This window comes from Cariama cristata, unplaced genomic scaffold (assembly GCF_000690535.1).
Source record: "Cariama cristata isolate BGI_N322 unplaced genomic scaffold, ASM69053v1 scaffold22095, whole genome shotgun sequence".
NCBI classification, from domain to species: domain Eukaryota; kingdom Metazoa; phylum Chordata; class Aves; order Cariamiformes; family Cariamidae; genus Cariama; species Cariama cristata.
The window spans coordinates 16158-35117 of NW_009618542.1; the positions used below are offsets into that span (position 1 = coordinate 16158).

General features: G+C 41.7%; 1 protein-coding gene across 1 annotated transcript in view; it reads left to right on the plus strand.

The window, feature by feature from the left end:
- The first annotated feature begins 397 nt into the window (after positions 1 to 397).
- XPO6 (exportin 6) overlaps positions 398 to 18960 on the plus strand; it is a 40561-nt gene continuing 21998 nt past the window's right edge. Inside the window, exons 1-8 of the mRNA XM_009700899.1 lie at positions 398 to 482; positions 2279 to 2391; positions 5566 to 5763; positions 8450 to 8609; positions 9021 to 9098; positions 14062 to 14515; positions 18000 to 18126; positions 18915 to 18960. The exon at positions 18915 to 18960 is cut by the window's right edge and continues 88 nt beyond it. Coding sequence (XP_009699201.1) covers positions 431 to 482; positions 2279 to 2391; positions 5566 to 5763; positions 8450 to 8609; positions 9021 to 9098; positions 14062 to 14515; positions 18000 to 18126; positions 18915 to 18960 — 1228 coding nt within the window. The 5' untranslated portion in view covers positions 398 to 430. The remainder of the gene's footprint in view (positions 483 to 2278; positions 2392 to 5565; positions 5764 to 8449; positions 8610 to 9020; positions 9099 to 14061; positions 14516 to 17999; positions 18127 to 18914) is intronic.

An 18960-nucleotide genomic window follows, 5' to 3' on the forward strand; every position in this document is an offset into this window, starting at 1 on the left:
ATTGCTCGTGCTATTACTGTATTTATTACCTCTAAACATCTGAAAGCATCTTCGCTTGAACTTGCTGTCCTTTGTGAGAATTATTTGACAAGGACAAGCTAACTTAAAATTAAATGCCACCCAAAAAAAGGAAACTTCTTGTATTGTGTTCATTAATTAATGTAGCTGAGCAAATGGTCCTTCATGTCCAAAGCTTCCATTTGCAGTGAACAAATCTTGTTGCTACTTCACACCAATGAACAGTTTAAATTCCAGATTATTTTGTCCTCCACCTGGACTTTGTGCTTTTGTTGGTTTTTGGTTGCATCTGTGATGTGAATGATGCCAACCTCCTGAGTGCAGGTCAGAGTGGAAGTTAGTTTTAACTCTTTCCTTTAAATGTCATTCCTAGGCATCTGAAGAGGCCTCGCTACGGGCTTTGGAGAGTCTAATGACAGAGTTTTTCCACAATTGCACAACGAATGAGCGGAAACGCGAGATAGGTGAGTTGATGCTACTTCTAAAGGATGGTAACCTTTGCTTTCTGCTGCCTGCAGACCTCAGCAGAGGTGACTTCGTTATGTTTAACAAATCATAGAATCATAGAATCATTTGGACTGGAAGGGACCTTTAGAGGTCATCTAGTCCAACCCCCCTGCGGTGAGCAGGGACATCTCCAACTAGATAAGGTTGTTCAGAGCCCCATCCAGTCTGACCTTGAATGCCTCCAGGGATGGGGCTTCCACCACCTCTCTGGGCAACCTGTTCCAGTGCTTCACCACCCTCATTGTAAAAAATTTTTTCCTTATGTCTAGTCTAAATCTACCCTCTTTTAGTTTAAAACCATTACCCCTTGTTCTTTCACAGCAGACCCTGCTAAAAAGTCTGTCCCCATCTCTCATATAGGCCCCCTTCGGGTATTGGAAGGCCGCAATGAGGTCGCCTCGAAGCCTCCTCTTCTCCAGGCTGAACAACGCCAACTCTCTCAGCCTGTCCTCATAGGAGAGAAATATAGCAGATGAGAGTGCTCTGTCTGATACCAAACTGGCATCTTAGCCTTGCCTGCTTATGCGTGAACTTGAACTAAAGTCTTACATAGTTTGGGTTTTGGAGATCCCATGGCTGGTCCTATAGATAATTAATATGTCAGTAGCTGTTTACTGCTGTGAGCATGAAGATGTAGTTTTTTATCAAGGATAGTAAGTTGGTTAGGGTAAGAGAAGGATATTACGTTTTTCTTTGCCTGTATATTGTGGAATTTCATGTTCTGGAAAACCTCTACCTTCTGCCTAGAGATGGAGCATGGACTTCAAATTAGTTGAGCATTAAGAAGGGAAAGCAGAAGACTGTCCTAGTTAGTGTGAAATGACAAGTAGGAATAAACAGTGAGGTTTCATTTTGGCTGGCATTATTTAATATGTCCTCCTGAAAACCAGCAGAGACTTTACAGGTGCTCTAGATTAGCTTCTTGCATCTGTGGTTAATGACTGTAAGTAGGCAGTTTGCTTTTATTCTCAAACTTCTTCCATCTCTAACTTCAGTGCCAAAAGTATGACCAGCATGAAAGACTTCTCCCAGAAATCTAGTAAAATAAAGAATGAGCAACTAGGCAGATTTGTTGGTTTTGTCCTGTTGCGGAGATTTCCTGCTGTGGAAAAGGTAAAAGCCTTCAGCATCCCTCATTTTCCTGCTTAAATTGCAGGAGAGAAACCACTTGATTAAGGCTTAAATTTGATTAGCCTGTAAAACAGCCCTTGCAGCTTTTCCCTTTGCCACATTTGGTACGTAGTCATTTGATGTGAGATGACCAAATCCTGTACCTGAGTGTTTGGAGAGGTTTTTGATATGCTGACCTACAACAAAGTCAACAGCTCTCGGAGCAATTGCATTAAAACAATGGTGTTTTATTACACTGTGTGTGATCTGAAGTACTCCTAGTCTTCACAGTGACCTGGTATCCCAGCATTTGGCTTTTATAGATAAAATGATAATGCTCATAATATAACTACTCTGTGATTTTTTTTAATATTCAGCTATTAGTGTGGTGTAGTATTTATTTCAAAACTGTATTCTAAAAGGACATACCTATTTTGTTTTCATTAAAGCCTATTGTTAGATTGCTTTTAATACTTTGGAGTGTGATTTTTTTTTCCCCCCTACTCCAGGTTGTTTGACTCAGTCCCTGAACATGGGGTTTCTTCCATGCCCAGCGCGCTATTGTGCCATCAGTATACGTTGTTATGGATTTGTTTACAGCTTAAGAATTTTACTATAATTTTTTAATACTTTATTTTTTCAGAGGAGCTTTTAAATAACTTTGCCCAGCAGATAGGAGCCTGGAGATTCTGCCTGTATTTCCTGTCAAGTACAAGAAACGACTATGTAATGATGTACAGTTTGACTGTGTTTGAGGTAAGATGTGTACTGTTGCCTGCTTAGTGCATTTTCTGTCTGGTGCAGCTTTATGTAGCAATCGATTTGGTTTGAAAATGTTTGTCTAAAATGGCAGTCCTAGTAAGTACGGTGATAAAGGATGCTTTTATTGCTCTCTCCTAAAGAGGCTGCTTAATGGTAGGCTAAGAGTAGAAGAATATGAATCTTTGTGCACAAATTGAAGAATTAATTTCCTGGCATCTCTAAGTACAAATTACCTACAGTTGCAGAGGCTACTTGAGTTTTCTGCACAATGCTTTTAAGAGTGTTATTGTTTTCATACGCTTTTTATGGTCAGAAATATGTGCATGATTACCTGATGCTAGCTGCTGCAAACTTCAGTGCTAAGAGGGAAAACAAAGTTGCTTTTATTTTTGTGACATCTCATAGTTGTGGTTGATGCTCTTGAACTACATCCCTCAAGATTATATATGCTAGCTGTAGAGGTAAGATCTCTTTTAGAAGACCACATCCCACTCTTAACCATAACTCTGTTCTTTTTATAAATAGGTAAAAAGCCTAAATATTGATTTATGCATCTGCTGGAAGAAAGAAAAGTATTCTGTGAACAGTTCTGTTTTATCAATTGATTTCTCAGTGACCAAAAAAACGATATTCTGGGATTTGGTCGATGTCACACCTCATCCTGGTCCATTTGTGGACCTTCACCCTCTGCATTGTGTTCTTGGCTGTCTGGGTTGGCAGTCTGAGCCGTGCTCCTGTATCAGAGGGATTTTTTTATCCTTTGTAGTGCGCCGCTTTTTAGATAGAGCAAACCACTCTGTTCTTAAAAGTTGTGTTGTTTTGACAAATTATCCATGTTGTTGTTGACTTCTTCACTTAAATTATTCACCTTATTTATCTGGGGTCGCACAGGGAGTCTGGACTCGATCTGCAAATTGAATCTGGTTTGCCTTCCTCTCAGAAAGGGGTAATCATGACAAATGGTATGGGAGTTGTTCCCTGCTCTGGGAATGGATGTCACACAGCAGCAGCCTGCAATAATTAAACCTATTTTCATGAAGAAGAAAACATGTTTGATTACTGACCCTTTGCTTCTTTGGAGGGGGGACGGGAGGCGGTGGTGGGAAAAGTAGTACTGAAAAAACAATTGTGCCCAGAACTAAGCAGAATAAAGAAATCACTGTCCAAGTGTAAAGTGAGGGGCATGAGTCCACAGCTCAGCAGAGAGATTAGGATCTCTCCATTGAGGAGCTTGAATTTCCCAAGTTAACTACTGTAGTGCTGCGCATTCGGCTGGTCTTTGTAGCCGTAGTCTGTCATAGTTGGCAACTTCATCAGTCTTCAGCTGTCTGTGAGTACTGAATGTCGGTAAAAGCATGTATATAAACACAAGGATCATTCCCAAAACTTCCTGAGAATGCTGTATCTTCTAGAATGTCTAGGAAGTTAACAGTGGATCTGGAATAAAAATCCTCGTGACCCCCTTCCAGACGAACCGTTTTCACTTCTTGCTTTTGGAAAAGAGAACATCTTCCCCAGAACATTTCACAGGTGGAGAAAGCTGCCACTTTCAGATCAAATGAGTAGGATAAAATGCAGTGGGCATTAAATCATGAATATTAAAGCTAAAGCATCTTCCAGTTTTATTGGGGCTTCTGAAACTCTCGTTCTGGACTTACATCGAGGAACTCTTATTTGGTTGGTTCATCGTTGTTTTTAAGCAATTCTTCTGGATCTTCTCTACAAGAAAACCCAGAAAACAATGTCGTTGAGAAACTTACTGTATAAATACACCTCTGTACGTCTACAGTGTGAACTGGTACCTCTGTACAGTACATCTGTACTCTGAAATGGATCTGCTTTGGCCATAAATAATCTTCCATTTTCTCCAACAAACCCCTTTGCAGTGTCTCCTGCTTTTGGGTTCGCCAAGCTAAATGCGTGCAGATGGGTACAGACATTGCCTTGGTAGCAGGCCTCCTCAGCAAGTTACCCTGAAAGGCTCAACTCCTAATGCTCCAGAGCCCCTAAATGGGATCGTAGCGTGGCAGGAAAGCAATTTGCAACTGTGCCTTCTCATGGATTTTTGTCCATCTTTAAGTGGACTAAAAGCTTTCTGTTAAAGTGGTGCCCTGTCACTGCAAGGCAGTTGCTCCGAGGGCGACCTTCTAGCTTAGCTTCAGGAGACTCGGGTGACATCAGTCATCTCAAACCAAACTTGCTTCGCTTCTATTTTATCTTTTTTTTTTCTGTATGCTTCTCCCTTTAAAGTGAGGCTATGCTTCTCCCTTTAAAGTGGAAAATCTAGATGTCCAGGGATAAAAGACAGTGGAAATAATTTATGTACATGCCAGTTAGTTCTGCTTGACCCCAAACCAGTTAAAATGCTAACGTGCTGGTTGCTGTCACTTGGCAGTTAATAGAAATGATGACGTATTCAAAGAGATATTGGCAGCAGTTTCTGGGGTGTTGAAACCCATCTGGAGGGCTTCTACAAATCTGATACATTGTGGTGGGGGTGGGTTTGTGGGTTTTTGCGTTTTTGTTAGAGCTCATCCCTGTGTGTTGTTGTGGCTTATAAGAGACGAGCTCAGGGAGTTTTGTTCAGCAGCTTGAGCCATCACTGTCTTCGGTTGCCTGAGTACCCCATTAGGTAGCAAAGCTTATTCCAAGTTAGTTAGTGGTGCAGGATTTGCCCTCTGTTAAGCTGCTCTTGTTCTGCCTAGCTTAGTTTGCACACATTCCCCCCCTACATGTTGTTAAAGATGTCAGGGTTGGTACTGGACTGCTGAACAGTTAAAGCATCTTAAATTTCGGCTCTTTACCCAGCAAGCTTGTGTCATAACTCTAACAAAAGAGAAGCATCTTCTGTTTGACTTGCTAATACCTGCTTGTTTCCTTATCTACAGGTCTGCCCACAGCAGCAGGGAAGGTTGAACTACATCAAATATAGGTGCTTAAGTTTTTTAACTGACCAGGCTTGGTCAGTGAGAAGCCTGGATAGATTTAGAGCTGTAGCCTTTTCCCTACCTGTGCATTGTGGCAGGCACTGGCAATCCTGGGGCATAAGATGCAGCAGCTGTGCCTGGTGCTCTGTCCCTGTGTTATGTGTCCACGTTCTCTCGCTGTTTTAACTTCAGTGAAGCATGTCTAAGATGAGCTCATTTGGAAGGTCTGTTTCTTTTCCAGAACCTAATCAATAAGATGTGGCTTGGCGTCCCATCTCAAGACAAAATGGAGATCCGCAGCTGCCTGCCCAAGCTCCTTCTAGCTCACCATAAAACTCTGCCTTACTTCATCAGGAACAAACTCTGCAAAGTCATTGTGGATATTGGCCGGCAAGACTGGCCAATGTTCTACCATGACTTTTTCACTAACATCTTGCAGGTAAGAAGTTTCTAAAGGGAAAACTTTTTTTATTCACGGAGAGACACTGTTTTGTTTCCTTGAGTAGTGACTTCCCTTGACAAAGGTTAAATAATTACATGAAAAACAAAGTTGCTCCTTTAAATCTTTGTCCTTTTTAATTTTGCAAATAACCCTTACCTTCCTACATGTTACCTTTCTTTCTGGTGTTGTAAGTTTTTTGACAAAGGAACAATACTATGCAACAAGTATCAACTACACTTTGAATTTTAAATATTTAGGTGTAGTTGTTGAAAATGTAGGGGTTATGGGTTGTTCTTTAAAGAAAACAGTCAGTGAAACCATGGGTGCATCACTGGATGGTTCTCAAAAGTGAAGTTTCTGAATGTGGCTGTTGGAAATTTTTCACCTAATAGCCAAAGATACCCTAAAATCTTTGGCACCTCATCATATAAAGTCTCTAATGGAATGTTGTTGGGGTACTTAAGAGGTCTTTTGTAGGAAGACTATAGTATGTATTTGAGGATCCTGGCTGAGAAAGTGCCATTAGTTTGAATGCTGGTTGTAATTCAGTATCTCCAGAGTGAAGCCTGAGCCAGGCTGTCAGCTCGCTGCCACTGGAGCCTAACTAGGCTAGTGCAAACCTCCTCTTTTGGTTCAAGTATTTTTTTTTTCCAGTTCTCTTAAAATTGTTCTTAATTAGCTTAAAAAAGCTGAGTGTAAACTGAAGTGCTGCACAATCTTTTTCTGCTGACATAAATGCATGATTTGAATGCAGCTATGCCCACAGACAAGCCACAAGGCAGTTATTTAAAAAAAAAAAAAACACCAAATCAGTCCCTGAGTGTCAGGAGCTTATTTGTTAAGACAAACGGATCTAGTATTAATTGCCAAATTAAAAAAAAATGCTAACTTGGCTTACAAAGCCTGTTACTAACTGGTGTCATCTCTTTTCAGATAGCTTTCTGTAATCATGTAGTGCGACATGCTGCAATTTTTTCCTGAATTGTCAATTTGTCAATAAGTACTTTGAGACAACTATCTACACTTACAGTTTTGACTTTCATTTCACCTGGATCTGCAATTGAATTTTTGAGCTTCTACTTACTTTTCTAGTGCTTTTTGGAGGTTATCTTAAGTGATTGCAGAACACGCTTTGGGTATCTATTTTTCCTTCAGCCTCTCCTTGGAACTCAGCTTCAGAGAGAAATGTTCCCATAAATTAATTTCTATAGCAGACACCTTCCAAAAATGTTAAGAGAAAGTGGAAGAAAAACACTAACACTGAGCTCCAAGATCTCAAAATAAAGAAGAGTGGGACAGGAGCCAAATGACTTGCTTTTAGAGTTGCAGATGAGCCCTATCTCAAGACTTTCTTCTGAGATAATTTGAAGCAACTGTTTGGTTTAGCGTTAACTTGTATCCCAGTACTCTAAGTAGTCTCTAAAACTTCTACTGAACCATTGGAAGGATGGAGAAGTAAAGTAACTTCGACCATTGTAGTGTCATTATGCAAAACCAGTAATTTTATGTAGAAAGTGCTACTTCTTTAGAGGTACGAAATGTGTTTAATGTTATTGAAATGCCAGTGCATGGTATTGCTAAACTTCCTGGTGTTGTCGGAAAATATTCTTAGAGGAGATGTTAGGTCTCTTTGCAACTGACTAACAGGTTGTGTATTTAATTTAATTTTCTTCTTTAGCTGTCTGCTCCTGTGCCATCGTACATCCTTTCTGAAAGCCGACATACATCTAGACTAAGAGCTTTTAGATGGACTTTCTCCCACGTATTTCACCAAACTCTGTAGCCTTAGCAGTTTTAACAGTGTGTCTGTAGTTTGGTGGATAAAGGAGGTTAGGACTGAGGTCAACCTGTGTTACAGAATTTAGGACTTCAAGGATTACTTGTGGTGACTGTGATTGGCTTTAGGCTTTTTCTCCCAGAGGGAGTAGTGCATAAATTGTGTTGGATGTTCCAGGTCAACAGAGAAAAGCAGCGTTGAATTTCAGCTGAAAATAAAACATTGTCCCACTTGAAAGTGTCTTTAATATCCCAGTGGCTAATGAAGGCAAAAATCATTGCTTTCTCTGATGCTATTCCTGTGCGTTCTGTGTGTGGTGGAAGTCACTCTTTTTAGGGTAAATGTGATTTCCAGTTTGAGATGTGATACAGATACAAGGAGAGGTCCTATCCCTTAGCTGTGTTCCTGTGTTACCCAATATTGGCTGCAACTCTTTGTATGGGAAGGGATGCGCTTTTTAAGGGGAAACTGCTTGGCTGATAGTACAGGCTTCTGACCTGAGCGTGGCTGCAGTGAGAGCCCTGGTACCTGGTGAAACCACTGGTGCTGAGGCAATTCGGAGAAGTGATGATGTCAGCAGAAGGCAGTAAACAGAAGTAACAAACTGTTACTGGTAAACATGCTGGAACAGAGAACGTGTGCAATGACATTATGAAAGCTCTCTTGAAACCCCAAGGATTCTCATGGTACTTAAACTGTTGCAACATCATAGATTAATGTCTCATGAAATCGAGTATTTGCAGTTCCCTTCCCTCCACATGCAGTGCTGCAAACTGTGGGAACTGATACTCCCTCAGTCTTGAAGCACTTGTAAACTGCTAAGAGTGTTACTAACTCCTAGTTTGTCAGCTGATGGCTTTACAGAATGTTGTCATCACATGTTGCATTTGTGTGTTTTCCTCTCAGTTAATTCAGTCTCCTGTGACCACTCCTCTGGGACTGATCATGTTGAAAACTACTTCGGAAGAACTGGCATGTCCGCGAGAAGATCTTAGCGTAGCCCGGAAAGAAGAGCTACGCAAGCTGCTCCTAGACCAGGTGCAAACAGTGCTTGGGCTCCTCACAGGTACGAGTCGCTGCACTTGTAGTGTTGAAACAAATGTCCTCCTTCACCATCCCTAAGATGCTAGCAAGCTTGCACTGTTCTGGGTTCAGCGAAGCAACGTGTGGGCAATGTAGTGGCTGCTCCTGCAGTTTGAGCACTCAACTCTACCCTTAGGCATTTGGGTCAGCTTGCTATGAAACAAGGTTGTGTAGCAGAGCTGTATAGCTACATATGTCCCCTTCTTTATGCAGAGGGATTGAGATTGTGTGTATGAGCACTTGGTAATTTCTTTGAACTCACTAAGAGAAGACAATGTGCCTTGTCAAAACGCTGAAGATGTGTTCTACCAAAGTTCTCTTGCAGTCTCCAATATGTTTGTTAGATCAATCTTGTCTTTTAGCAGGCTGTTCTGAAAAATATCTCTTTGGCTAGGTATTTTGGAGAGCATCTGGGACAAACACAGCGTTACTGCTGCCACTCCACCACCATCCCCAACTTCAGGAGAAAGTGGTAAGGATGGCTAAAGCTACAAGATGATATTTCCATGTACTTAAACTTGCAATATCAGGCATGGATTCCTTCCTTTATTGTCTAACCTCTTGTAATAACTATTTCCTAGAGCTTTTAATAGGCCAACAAATTTCGGGTCAGAAAGACAGACCTTACATGAAGAAGGAATTTCTGCTGCGGGGGATGCCCCACTGAAAATGCCACCTCATTGAAAAGTGCACATACAGCTTCTTGTTGTCCTTGGGTGGCAAAAAGCTTTCTGAAGTGTCAGTGCAAAATGTTCCAGCATCAGTGAGTTGGCATTGTCCTGTATGAATTTCAGCTGTAAGCACATCAAAAGCCAGAGTGGAGCAAAACTGAAGCCCTAACTTGGGGAAAAAAAAATAAAATAAAGGTGGCTAGAACTTTGTGAATATACATTGTGAAAGTTGGTTTTCTACCCGTTCCTGTTAGTCTTTTGCGTGGGTGTTTAACTGATCTAAACTCGTTTACATATATATTTCTTAGTTACCTTCAAAATAGAGAATATATTTCTGTGTTGTCGTACTTGGTGCACGTTTCCCTTACCCTGTTAAGGTTATAAATAGGGAATGGATGTATAGGGTCACCCCAGGCATGACGCTGATCTTGATGACGACCAGTTTGTCTTGTGCCTTGATGTAACATGGGTCGTTGTTACATTCAGCTCACCCAAGCGTTGTCCAGCAGATCGTGGTGTCTTTGTTTCTGCTTCTTGGAAAACAAAGCAAGAAGAAATACCATGATGCAGTGAAATCAATATGTTGTCTGATCTTCGCTTTGTCTGCTTTTAAGAAAGAAAAAGAAGGGCTTAGGGTCTGGAAATCTGTAATACCCGATTGTGCATAGGGAGAAGATGAAGCACGTGTGGATCCATTATTTCTTTCTCTAGGGTTGTTCTGATATGGTGCAGTATGTTCTGTGAGTTAACACAATTGTAGTGTGGCCAAGAATGATTCTGCATTTGTACAAAACTGCTTGAATTGCTCGGTGAGCCAGGTGGACACTAGCAGGTGCTGGTTAATGCAGGCACATCCAAGGCCATGCCTGCAGGAGAAGATGCTGCACCGTGAACAGCAGGTTCCAGGATTATCTTGGAAAAAAACTAACACTGGTTTGTTCTGAGGTGCTAGAAATTTAAATTGATACAACCCAGAAAATCTTTGTTTTGTTGTCTAAAGTTGTAATAAAAAAAATGACCAGTGGGACAAATTCTGGGAATTGTCAGTGGAAGCCTGTTTGAGAGATCTTCTCGGTTCTGCGGTGAATCACTGGATGGTGCTTGTGCTGAGGCAGCTTTTCCTCTACCTGTGCATTCACCTCGTGACTTCAGACCATATTTCTCAAAGTGAAAGCATGCTGCACTTCTTGATCTTTCCTTTCTCCCCTTTCAGGGAAAACAAACAAACAAACTTTTTACACAGCATATTTTTGAGATAATTGCTAGTAATTAAGGCTACCCTGACAGTTCCTTTAGAAGCTCAGGCTTAATTTCATTGGGTCCTGCCTGTGCAAACTTGTTTATTTGAAACTTTCTTTGTTTTTTTTTCTTTTTCTGTGTTCTGCTTTAACTACTCTCTCCATGTTAAGTGGTTGTGCTTCAAGTTCTTAAAGTCCAAAAGGAAGAGCACTGGGTGCTTCCCTCGTGTCCACTGCTTGCTCGCTTTCTGTGTTTTGTGAAGGACTCTTCTTTTTCTTTACTTTCTTTATTAACCAGGCGTCCCTAGGGTCACCCTTTGGTGATATGATGGGTCGAAAGATTTAGAGTGGAGTAAGAACACTGGTGGGGTTGCTGATGTGAAGCTTAAAGCCAGACGCAGAAGTCGGTAGCAGTGAGTGGCAGTCGTGGCATTGCACATCTGCTGGTCTTTATTTGCAGGCAGAGATGAAAGCATGATTGGAAGGTGAACTATGGGACGAACATGGGTCTAGTGAAACTCTGCCATTAAATTCTGCACTGAAGATGTTAATTGTTTCTCTGTCCTTAAGTTTTGCGAAATCTGTAAGCTGACCAAATATTTTTATCCTCATATTGTTATATTTAAGTCTCATTCATGCAGCAAAGTATTCCTGTTTACTGCTGACACTTAAACTTTTTTGTTGCTTAGATGAGGTCACCACCTTTTTCTCTTTACATTCAGGTAAAATTGAAGGTGTTCCAAAAGGCAAAATAAGCTTCAGAGTCCCTGTAAATGTTTAATATCTTCCATCAGAGCCAAAATCTCTTTAGGAACTTGGAAAACCTATGCTTCCTTTTTTTGCACAGGGAAGCAGAGTGAAATGGTTACTTGCAAGTCTTGCATAGTTTTTAAATAGCACTTGAAGACAATGTTAAACTCATTTCTCATACCACTTAAGCAAAGGAACTCCGATAATGTCCTATCTTGGGAAATGTTTGAGTAATTGCATCAGTATAGAATTTACTCAGCAATAATCTCTCAGTCTCCAAATGTTGTCTTTGCATGATTTATAGCTCTTTACTCAATGAATCCCTTCCTTAGGCATATTCACTCACGTATGGTAAACAAGTGAGTAACAGAAATGTTTGCTGCTGCTTACTTCTGCAGAACTAGCCTGATCCCAGCCCCTCCCCTGTGCAGTTGATCCTGTAAATTTATCACCTGTTTGCAAAGACACCAAATAGAACTTAATCCCTTAAACTCTGAGCTTCAGTAATTTAACTGGATGCAAAGCGCTCAGACCAACTGCTGTGAGTTACAGGGACCTGATTTACCATTTCTGGTGTTGATGGATTAAAATATGAGAATCATTGATTCTCATTGATTTTTGTGGAGCTTGCTGGACTGGACGTTTGGAAGAAGCATGTCTACTTTGGTAAAAGCACAATGCACGCAGCTCTTGCGCTGTAGCATATATATAGCTGTGAATGTTACCATGGGGGCTGCTTTTAATATTAAGACTAAGTGCAAGGTTATCTAATTCAGCTAAAGTAGCAAAATGCCTTAAATTTCTGGAGTGGAGGAGAAAGAAACAACGATAAGATAAGGTATGGCAGGGAGTTATGAATTTAGTGATGCAGGACATCGATCTTGATGAAAAACGGAGACTTTAGAGGAATCTGTTCATCATGCGTACTTTTGAGTACTTTGGAAATAGCTCAGTAAATCATACCTGTTATTTTTGTATGGCTAGTGTGTTGTGTCATTTCACTTTCAAAAAAAACCACATTACTTGGATTTTCTGGGAAGAACTTTAAATTCTGTAACATAGCAAGTGCCTGTAGATTTCTAAAGGTGAAGAGATTATTTGTACTCGAAGAAGAGAAGGATATTGAATAACCTGGGGAAGGTGAACAGGTTTTCAGCATGTGGTCTGTGGAAGCCTGCAAGTTAGTGGGCAACTTCTGTGGGGAAGGGCAGCCTGGCTGGTGGTGTCTGCTTGAATTTCCATACAGCTTTCAACAAGGCTTCTCGCTAAACCCTTTTGAGAAAGCAAAGACCATCAGGGATAAGGGAGTCTCTGGATTGTTGATTAATTGGTTAGAAGGCAGGAGATAAAAAGTAAGTGGAAATGGTCCCCTCTTGCCGTGAGTGGGGAGGTCTCCTGTGGAGTACTGCTTGGGGCTGTGCTCATGGACATGCTTGTTGGAGACCTGGGAGAAGGACTCAGTAAAGAAACAAGGAGGCTTGCTGATGGCACCTAGATGGTCAAAATGGTGAGAAAGAAGGTATGACTGAAGAGCTGCAGGAAGATCTTGCATGTCTCTGGGCAGATGGAAGGTGAAACGCCATGCAGGTAAGTTTAACCTGCATTTGGGCACGGAGAGCAGTGCTCATCCATGCCAAATCATGGGCTCCAAACTCGCCGTCACTATGCAGGATTAACTTCCGAGCGTTACACCAGATCATTCTACAAAAATTTCAGATCGGTAGCAGTCAAAAATAGACATCTGCTATGGTGCTGTATGGAATTAAGGTTCATCTACACTTTGAATAGTGACTGCAGTTCTGGTCTTCTACATCAACAGGTGTAGAGTAGAAATTAAAGCTTTCTAGAAGGACAGTAAAGATGATTGAGGGTATCGAATGGCTTCCATGTACATAACAAGAAAAGCAGTACTCCTCCTCACTCTCAATTTCTTTGAGAGAATAAACTGAGAATAGAAACCTATTGAGTGACATGTAGATGGTGAATGGAAAGAGATTATTTCCTTTCCCTGTTTGGGTGCAGGAGGTAGGAAATGAAACTAGCAGCTGACATACCCCAAACAAAAAACGTCTTTACACAATGTATAGTTAAGCTGCGGAACTCTGTCACAGGATGTTGCAAACGTTAGGTTTATGTGGCTTCAGTTGGAGACTGGATAAAGTGGTGGAAGTTAAATCCTGAGGCTATGCAGAATTCTTCAAACCCCACCTGGCTTGGGAAACCTTTGTAATGTGAGTGGTTGGAGGCTGGGGAATGTGATCTGTTCCTACTGTGGGCTTTTGGTCGCTGAGAAAAGGTACTGTACTAAGTAAGCTTTTTGGTCTGACTTGGAACATCTGCTCTTACATCATCCATAAGCTGTCGTATGCAAGCAGAAGCAACTCTGCCAGTGTTCGGTGTAACATGGATGTGCGAAAGAACTTGTGCAAACTTACGTCAAGGGTGCTTGACCTTGTGAGGGGAGTGAATTTTATAATAAATTCCTAAAATACACCCCATGGCATTGCTGTTTTCCAAAACGCTGTGTGCACGCTTCCCAGTAAGGCTAGAAGGGCCATGTGAAGCTGCTGCTTAAACTTTTGCTTGTTTGATCAGCTGGTCTAATTTGACGGGAGATCTGAACAAAACTTCAGAAAATTTCAGACAAATCTTTGTAGGCTAACTTGCTGAGTGCCAGAAGCTCTGATGGCTTTTGCTTTATAGCTGGGGCTGGCAGTTGCACCATTTGAAGGTAATTGCCCTGATTTATAATGCAGATGTGTGCTTTGTTTCCTAGGTGACCTTTTAAGTAGCCTGTTGCAGAGTCCCAGTGCGGCCAAATTATTGAACCAGCCAATCCCTATCCTTGATACAGAAAGTGAATATATATGTTCCTTGGCACTGGAGTGCCTGGCACACCTCTTCAGCTGGATCCCTTTGTCTACTAGTATCACCCCCTCACTCCTCACCACCATTTTCCACTTTGCTCGCTTTGGCTGCGACACCCGTGTTCGGAAGATGTCTTCTGTCAATGGCAGCAGCCAGAACTCGGTGTTGGGACAGGAGCGTGGCCGACTTGGTGTCTTGGCTATGTCTTGCATCAATGAACTGATGTCTAAGAACTGCGTGCCTATGGAGTTTGAAGAGTATTTGCTACGGATGTTCCAGCAGACTTTCTACCTCCTGCAGAAGATTACCAAGGAGAACAACGCCCATACGGTGAAGAGCCGGCTGGAGGAACTGGATGAAAGGTAAGAGCAACCAAACAGCTAAGTAGCTGTGCTAGGGCCTCTTGTTTTCTTCTAAAGGACTGTCTATTATTTTTGCGGTCATGCATGGTGTGTCTAATGGCCTTTTTTTCAGAGTACTGGGCTGGGGGAGACAGGCAGAAAGGTAGGTGCCCACAGGTAAGGTTCTGGTAAGGGGCTGAGTTTGCTAAGGGACCGTGGTGGCAGAGGTTTGTATTCTTTCCTGTCCTCTTCCTCCCCTTTCCCCCGTTCGTTACTGTTTGACTGCAGGTCTGAGGTGGCACAAGAGCTGAACCTGCCCTTCATTCAGTTGTAACAGAAAACAGAAGAGGCTCAGTGAGGTAAAGGCATTGCAGTATTCCCTTTCCTGGTCGGTATCTGCCTTCTCTGCTTAAACTCAACCATATAAAGAGTGGGTAGATATTCTGCAAGTCATGACCTGAAAGAAAATAGAAGTAGTTTCCTACCCTTCGTTTTTTTGATTGCTTTTTTTATTTTTACTTTTTTTTATTATTTTTGAACACCACCAAAAGACAGCTTGGGGAACTCCATTCACAGCAGCGGTGAATGGCTCCACCGCAGAGGCTGGCTGGCATGCTTGACTGGAGGCAGCAGGGAAGCGGCAGCATCTTGGGAGGCTGCAAATTGTCATTTTCCAGAAAGTTACTGCCATCCTTGTTGCCTAAAACAGTTCCACTCTTTTGTATCGGATATTTCTACTTGTAGGAGAGAAAGTGAGATGTATCTTGCTGTTGTGTTGAGTGGTTGAATCCCCGTGTTGGCAGGGTGGTGGAAGAGGTGATGACTTGACGCCGCCTCTTGGTGCAGGCCTGCGGCCATGGGAAGGCTGGCAGACTGGTGCTAACGTTGGCAGATAGGTTGCAACTGTGCGAATGTGCTTGGTATCTTGCTATGGGTACATGGTGGTGGAAATAAATTTTTGGTACTGCTGTATAAAATTTCTATTCCCCGACGCAGCAGCAAAGCTTTTGAGCTTGTGGGGTTTTTTTTGGTTGTTTTTTTTTTTTTATATCCACTCAAGAGAGAAAACGAATTTAGGGAAAAAACTGTGGGTCCATTTTTAGAGATGACTTGCATGTTTCTTCTGTAAAATTCCCTTTTTCCGTATCTTTAGATACTTTGGGATGGTAAATCTAGATTAATCATTACTTCTGTTTAACAGTGAATTCTACTTGCTCCTCCTTTTACTAACTTGCTCTGACTTCAGTATTGCTTGTTTCCTAGAAATAAGACGTATAGGAATCTGCCACCTTTGCATACAAGATATGTGCACAGAGAGCCAGGAGTTATTCTGGATTTCAAAAAAACTTTCCTGGAAACCCACAATCCCTTGTTTAACTTTACTCTTTCTTTTACGGAAAACATCAGCGAGCAGCCTTCACTGACAAGGCTGTGGAAGGTCTGTAGCTGTGTTGGCCTTCACAGAGATGGTATTGCCACATCGTTGTGTTCTGCTGTTCAAACATGTTATCCACAGAGATTGTTGGTGTCTGTAATTGTGAGACCCTTCTTTATTCATTGCTAAGGTCTGAAATAGGGATGTAACTAAGATGTTCTGGGAGACTGGAAAAATCTAGCTGGCTTCTGGAGGAGTGGAGCTTTCTCTGGGCTGACTATGCCCTCTCTGGGGAAAAAGATGAGAGGATTTTCTTTTTGTCACTTAAGGGCATAGCTATACTTTTATGTCTAAAACTAAAGAACTTACCGCCTCAAAGCATCATCTTGGTTTGGCACTGAATTGACACTGAAGAAACTAATTTCAGGAGATTGCTGTCTTCAGAACCTGCATGCCCTGGGTCCGTTCCTTCCCTTCCTTTCATGGTGCTGGTTATTTTTGTTCTGTTAGAAAATCAGTGTGGTCTTGAACGGTTGGTACTGCCAAAGTAGTCCAGAAAAAGAGTAAGCTTAAGCTGTCTTTTGCTTTATTTGTGTTTGACTTTAACTTGAAGATCTCTATGGCACATGGTTAGTAAGGGTCCAGGCAATGGCTCAGTGGTTACAGAAGGGGCTTTGGGGCTGACAGAGCTAGGGGCCAAGTAAGAATTTCACTAATCTTGGATCAGAGCCTCTTTAGAAAATAAGAATGAAAAGAATGAAGGAGTTGTTTGGGTCTGGACTGTCTTTTTTTTTTTTTGCTAGCTTTACTTTTGAAGTGTTTGATCCGTCATCTATGTTTAGTGATCTCTTGTCAAGTAGGCAGTGACCACGTAAAAAGGAAATAGGATCGTTTTGCATATTCAAAGTATCGTGTGGTTTTGTAGGCTTACGATAACCAACAGTGCTGCAGCTCTTTGTTAGGCGGCAATGCTTCTGGTCTTGAGAGAGTTTTCATTAGAAAGAGCGGGGTTTCCCCTGCCAAAAAAAAAAACAAACCACCAAACAGTTTGCAGAAGGGAAGAGCAAGGCAGTACAGTAAAACCAGACTGTTCATGCGTATCTGAAACTTTGCTAAGCCTGACTTTTTATTTGAAAGAAAAACTTGACGTACTCTTGCACTTCAGAGCTCTTACTATAGGGGAAGGATGGATTTCTCTGTGCACAGCCTTGCCCTTGGATTGCTGGAGCTCTTGCTCTTTGTGTATGATGCTGCAATGCATTGGTCCTGTGTACTGATGGAGTTTTTAACTCCATCTGTATAGATAGATATGAAGATGATTTCTAACCTTGATGAAGCTCGTATTGTGTGGAGCGTATTCTTATTCCCCAATGAAAGCTTACCCCACTGTGGTCTTTAATTTTTCCCCAGCTGCGTACTCCAGAACCCTCAGCGCTTGCACTGAGGTCATGCTCTTGCTGGACTCCCTGAAATATTGGTAGCAGGCTTCTTTTTGAACCTTCACTTCGTACAGTCCCAAGGATTGAGTGGTCCCATGCTTTGGAGGAAGATTTGTCTTTATAGTGTAATTCAGTCACAAAAGCCTGGGTTTGGTTCAGAAACGTTTGGATAGTTGATCTGCACTGCAGAAGAAACCACTATTTCCAGCTCTCAACTCCATGGCTCTCCCACCACCTCGTGTAAATTTAACACGTATATTGCTAACTCCTGCATTAACTTCTTGCTTCCAGCTGAATTCCTCAGTGGTACAGTTTATTTCACTAATCCTATCTACATCAGTAAGATGACCCTTGCTATTAAATAATTTCTCTAGAGTTGGAGGAGGGCGGGGGGGGGGATTGTGCTTATTTGCAGACCTGGTTGAACTCAGTTATATTTATCTGAATATTAAAGTTGCTTTTGACTAGACTGTCTTTTCTACTGTTTCAGGTATTAATGGAATGAAGGGTTGCCCGTCCTGTAGGTAATTGTTGCAGGGCTTTATATTTTAATTGTTCTACTGGCTGTTAATTGTAATTCTCTTTTTAATGAAAGGATTTTGAGTGAATTTTATCACTATTTCAATGAAATTGCTTTCCCTTGTGGCATCCTTCATGTTTTCTCAGTTGTGTTTTCTCCTTTTCCTTGTAGCTACATTGAGAAGTTTACGGATTTTCTCCGTCTCTTTGTGAGCGTCCACCTACGAAGAATTGAATCCTATTCCCAGTTCCCCGTGGTTGAATTTCTGGCACTGTTGTTCAAATACACTTTTCATCAGGTACAGCCCTGCGACATCGTTTTTCCTCAGCCTGTTCTCTGTTCTGTTGTCTTGTACAGCAGGGCTAGCTTGTTTTCCCCAGTGAAGTTGATACCTAAAGTTAGCCCAGAAAAAAGCAATTAACTTGGCTTACTGGCACTTCCCCAGTAGTGCTGGGGACTTGGAGACGACTTAATGCGCTCTTGGATTTAGTTGTACACGGGGGTCACATGTAATTACGTTGCAAGAACTGCTTGTCTGGTGTTTAACTTTGCTTCTGCTTTTATTTTTTTTGCTAGTCCTTGGGATGGACAGTTTTGTCTGGAAAGATCTTTCTAGCTTGCTTGTTTTGTGTTTGGAGATGCTTTTCTTTCTCCTGAATATGCTGCTTTTACTGTATCTGAGGCTTTCTTTTTTAAGTTTTAGTGCTAAAAAAAAAAAAACCCTGTGGCTTTTGGTACGTGTTACCTTGCTGTAGATGCTGTCACAATGCAACTCGGCTCTATCTACCCCCACATGTCAATAATGACAAGGAAGCAAATTTATAAAATGCTGGAAGCTGATGCAGTAAGCTGTGAGATGGGTTAATACGGAGACCAACCTTGTAATTCCTGTGTTCCTACCCTTGCGCAGAAGCTCTTGCTCATCTTTTGACAGCTATAAATCTCTCCAGTGAGCTCCTAGAAATTATTCAATAAAGCAAGAAGTTCTTCCCATGGTTTGAAGTGCATGCTAACTCGTGTTTTCATTGTCCAAAATCAGACTTGCCATAGCTCGTGATACTCATTGTGAATTTTGGTGTATTTCAGCCTACCCATGAAGGTTACTTTTCTTGCTTAGACATCTGGACGCTCT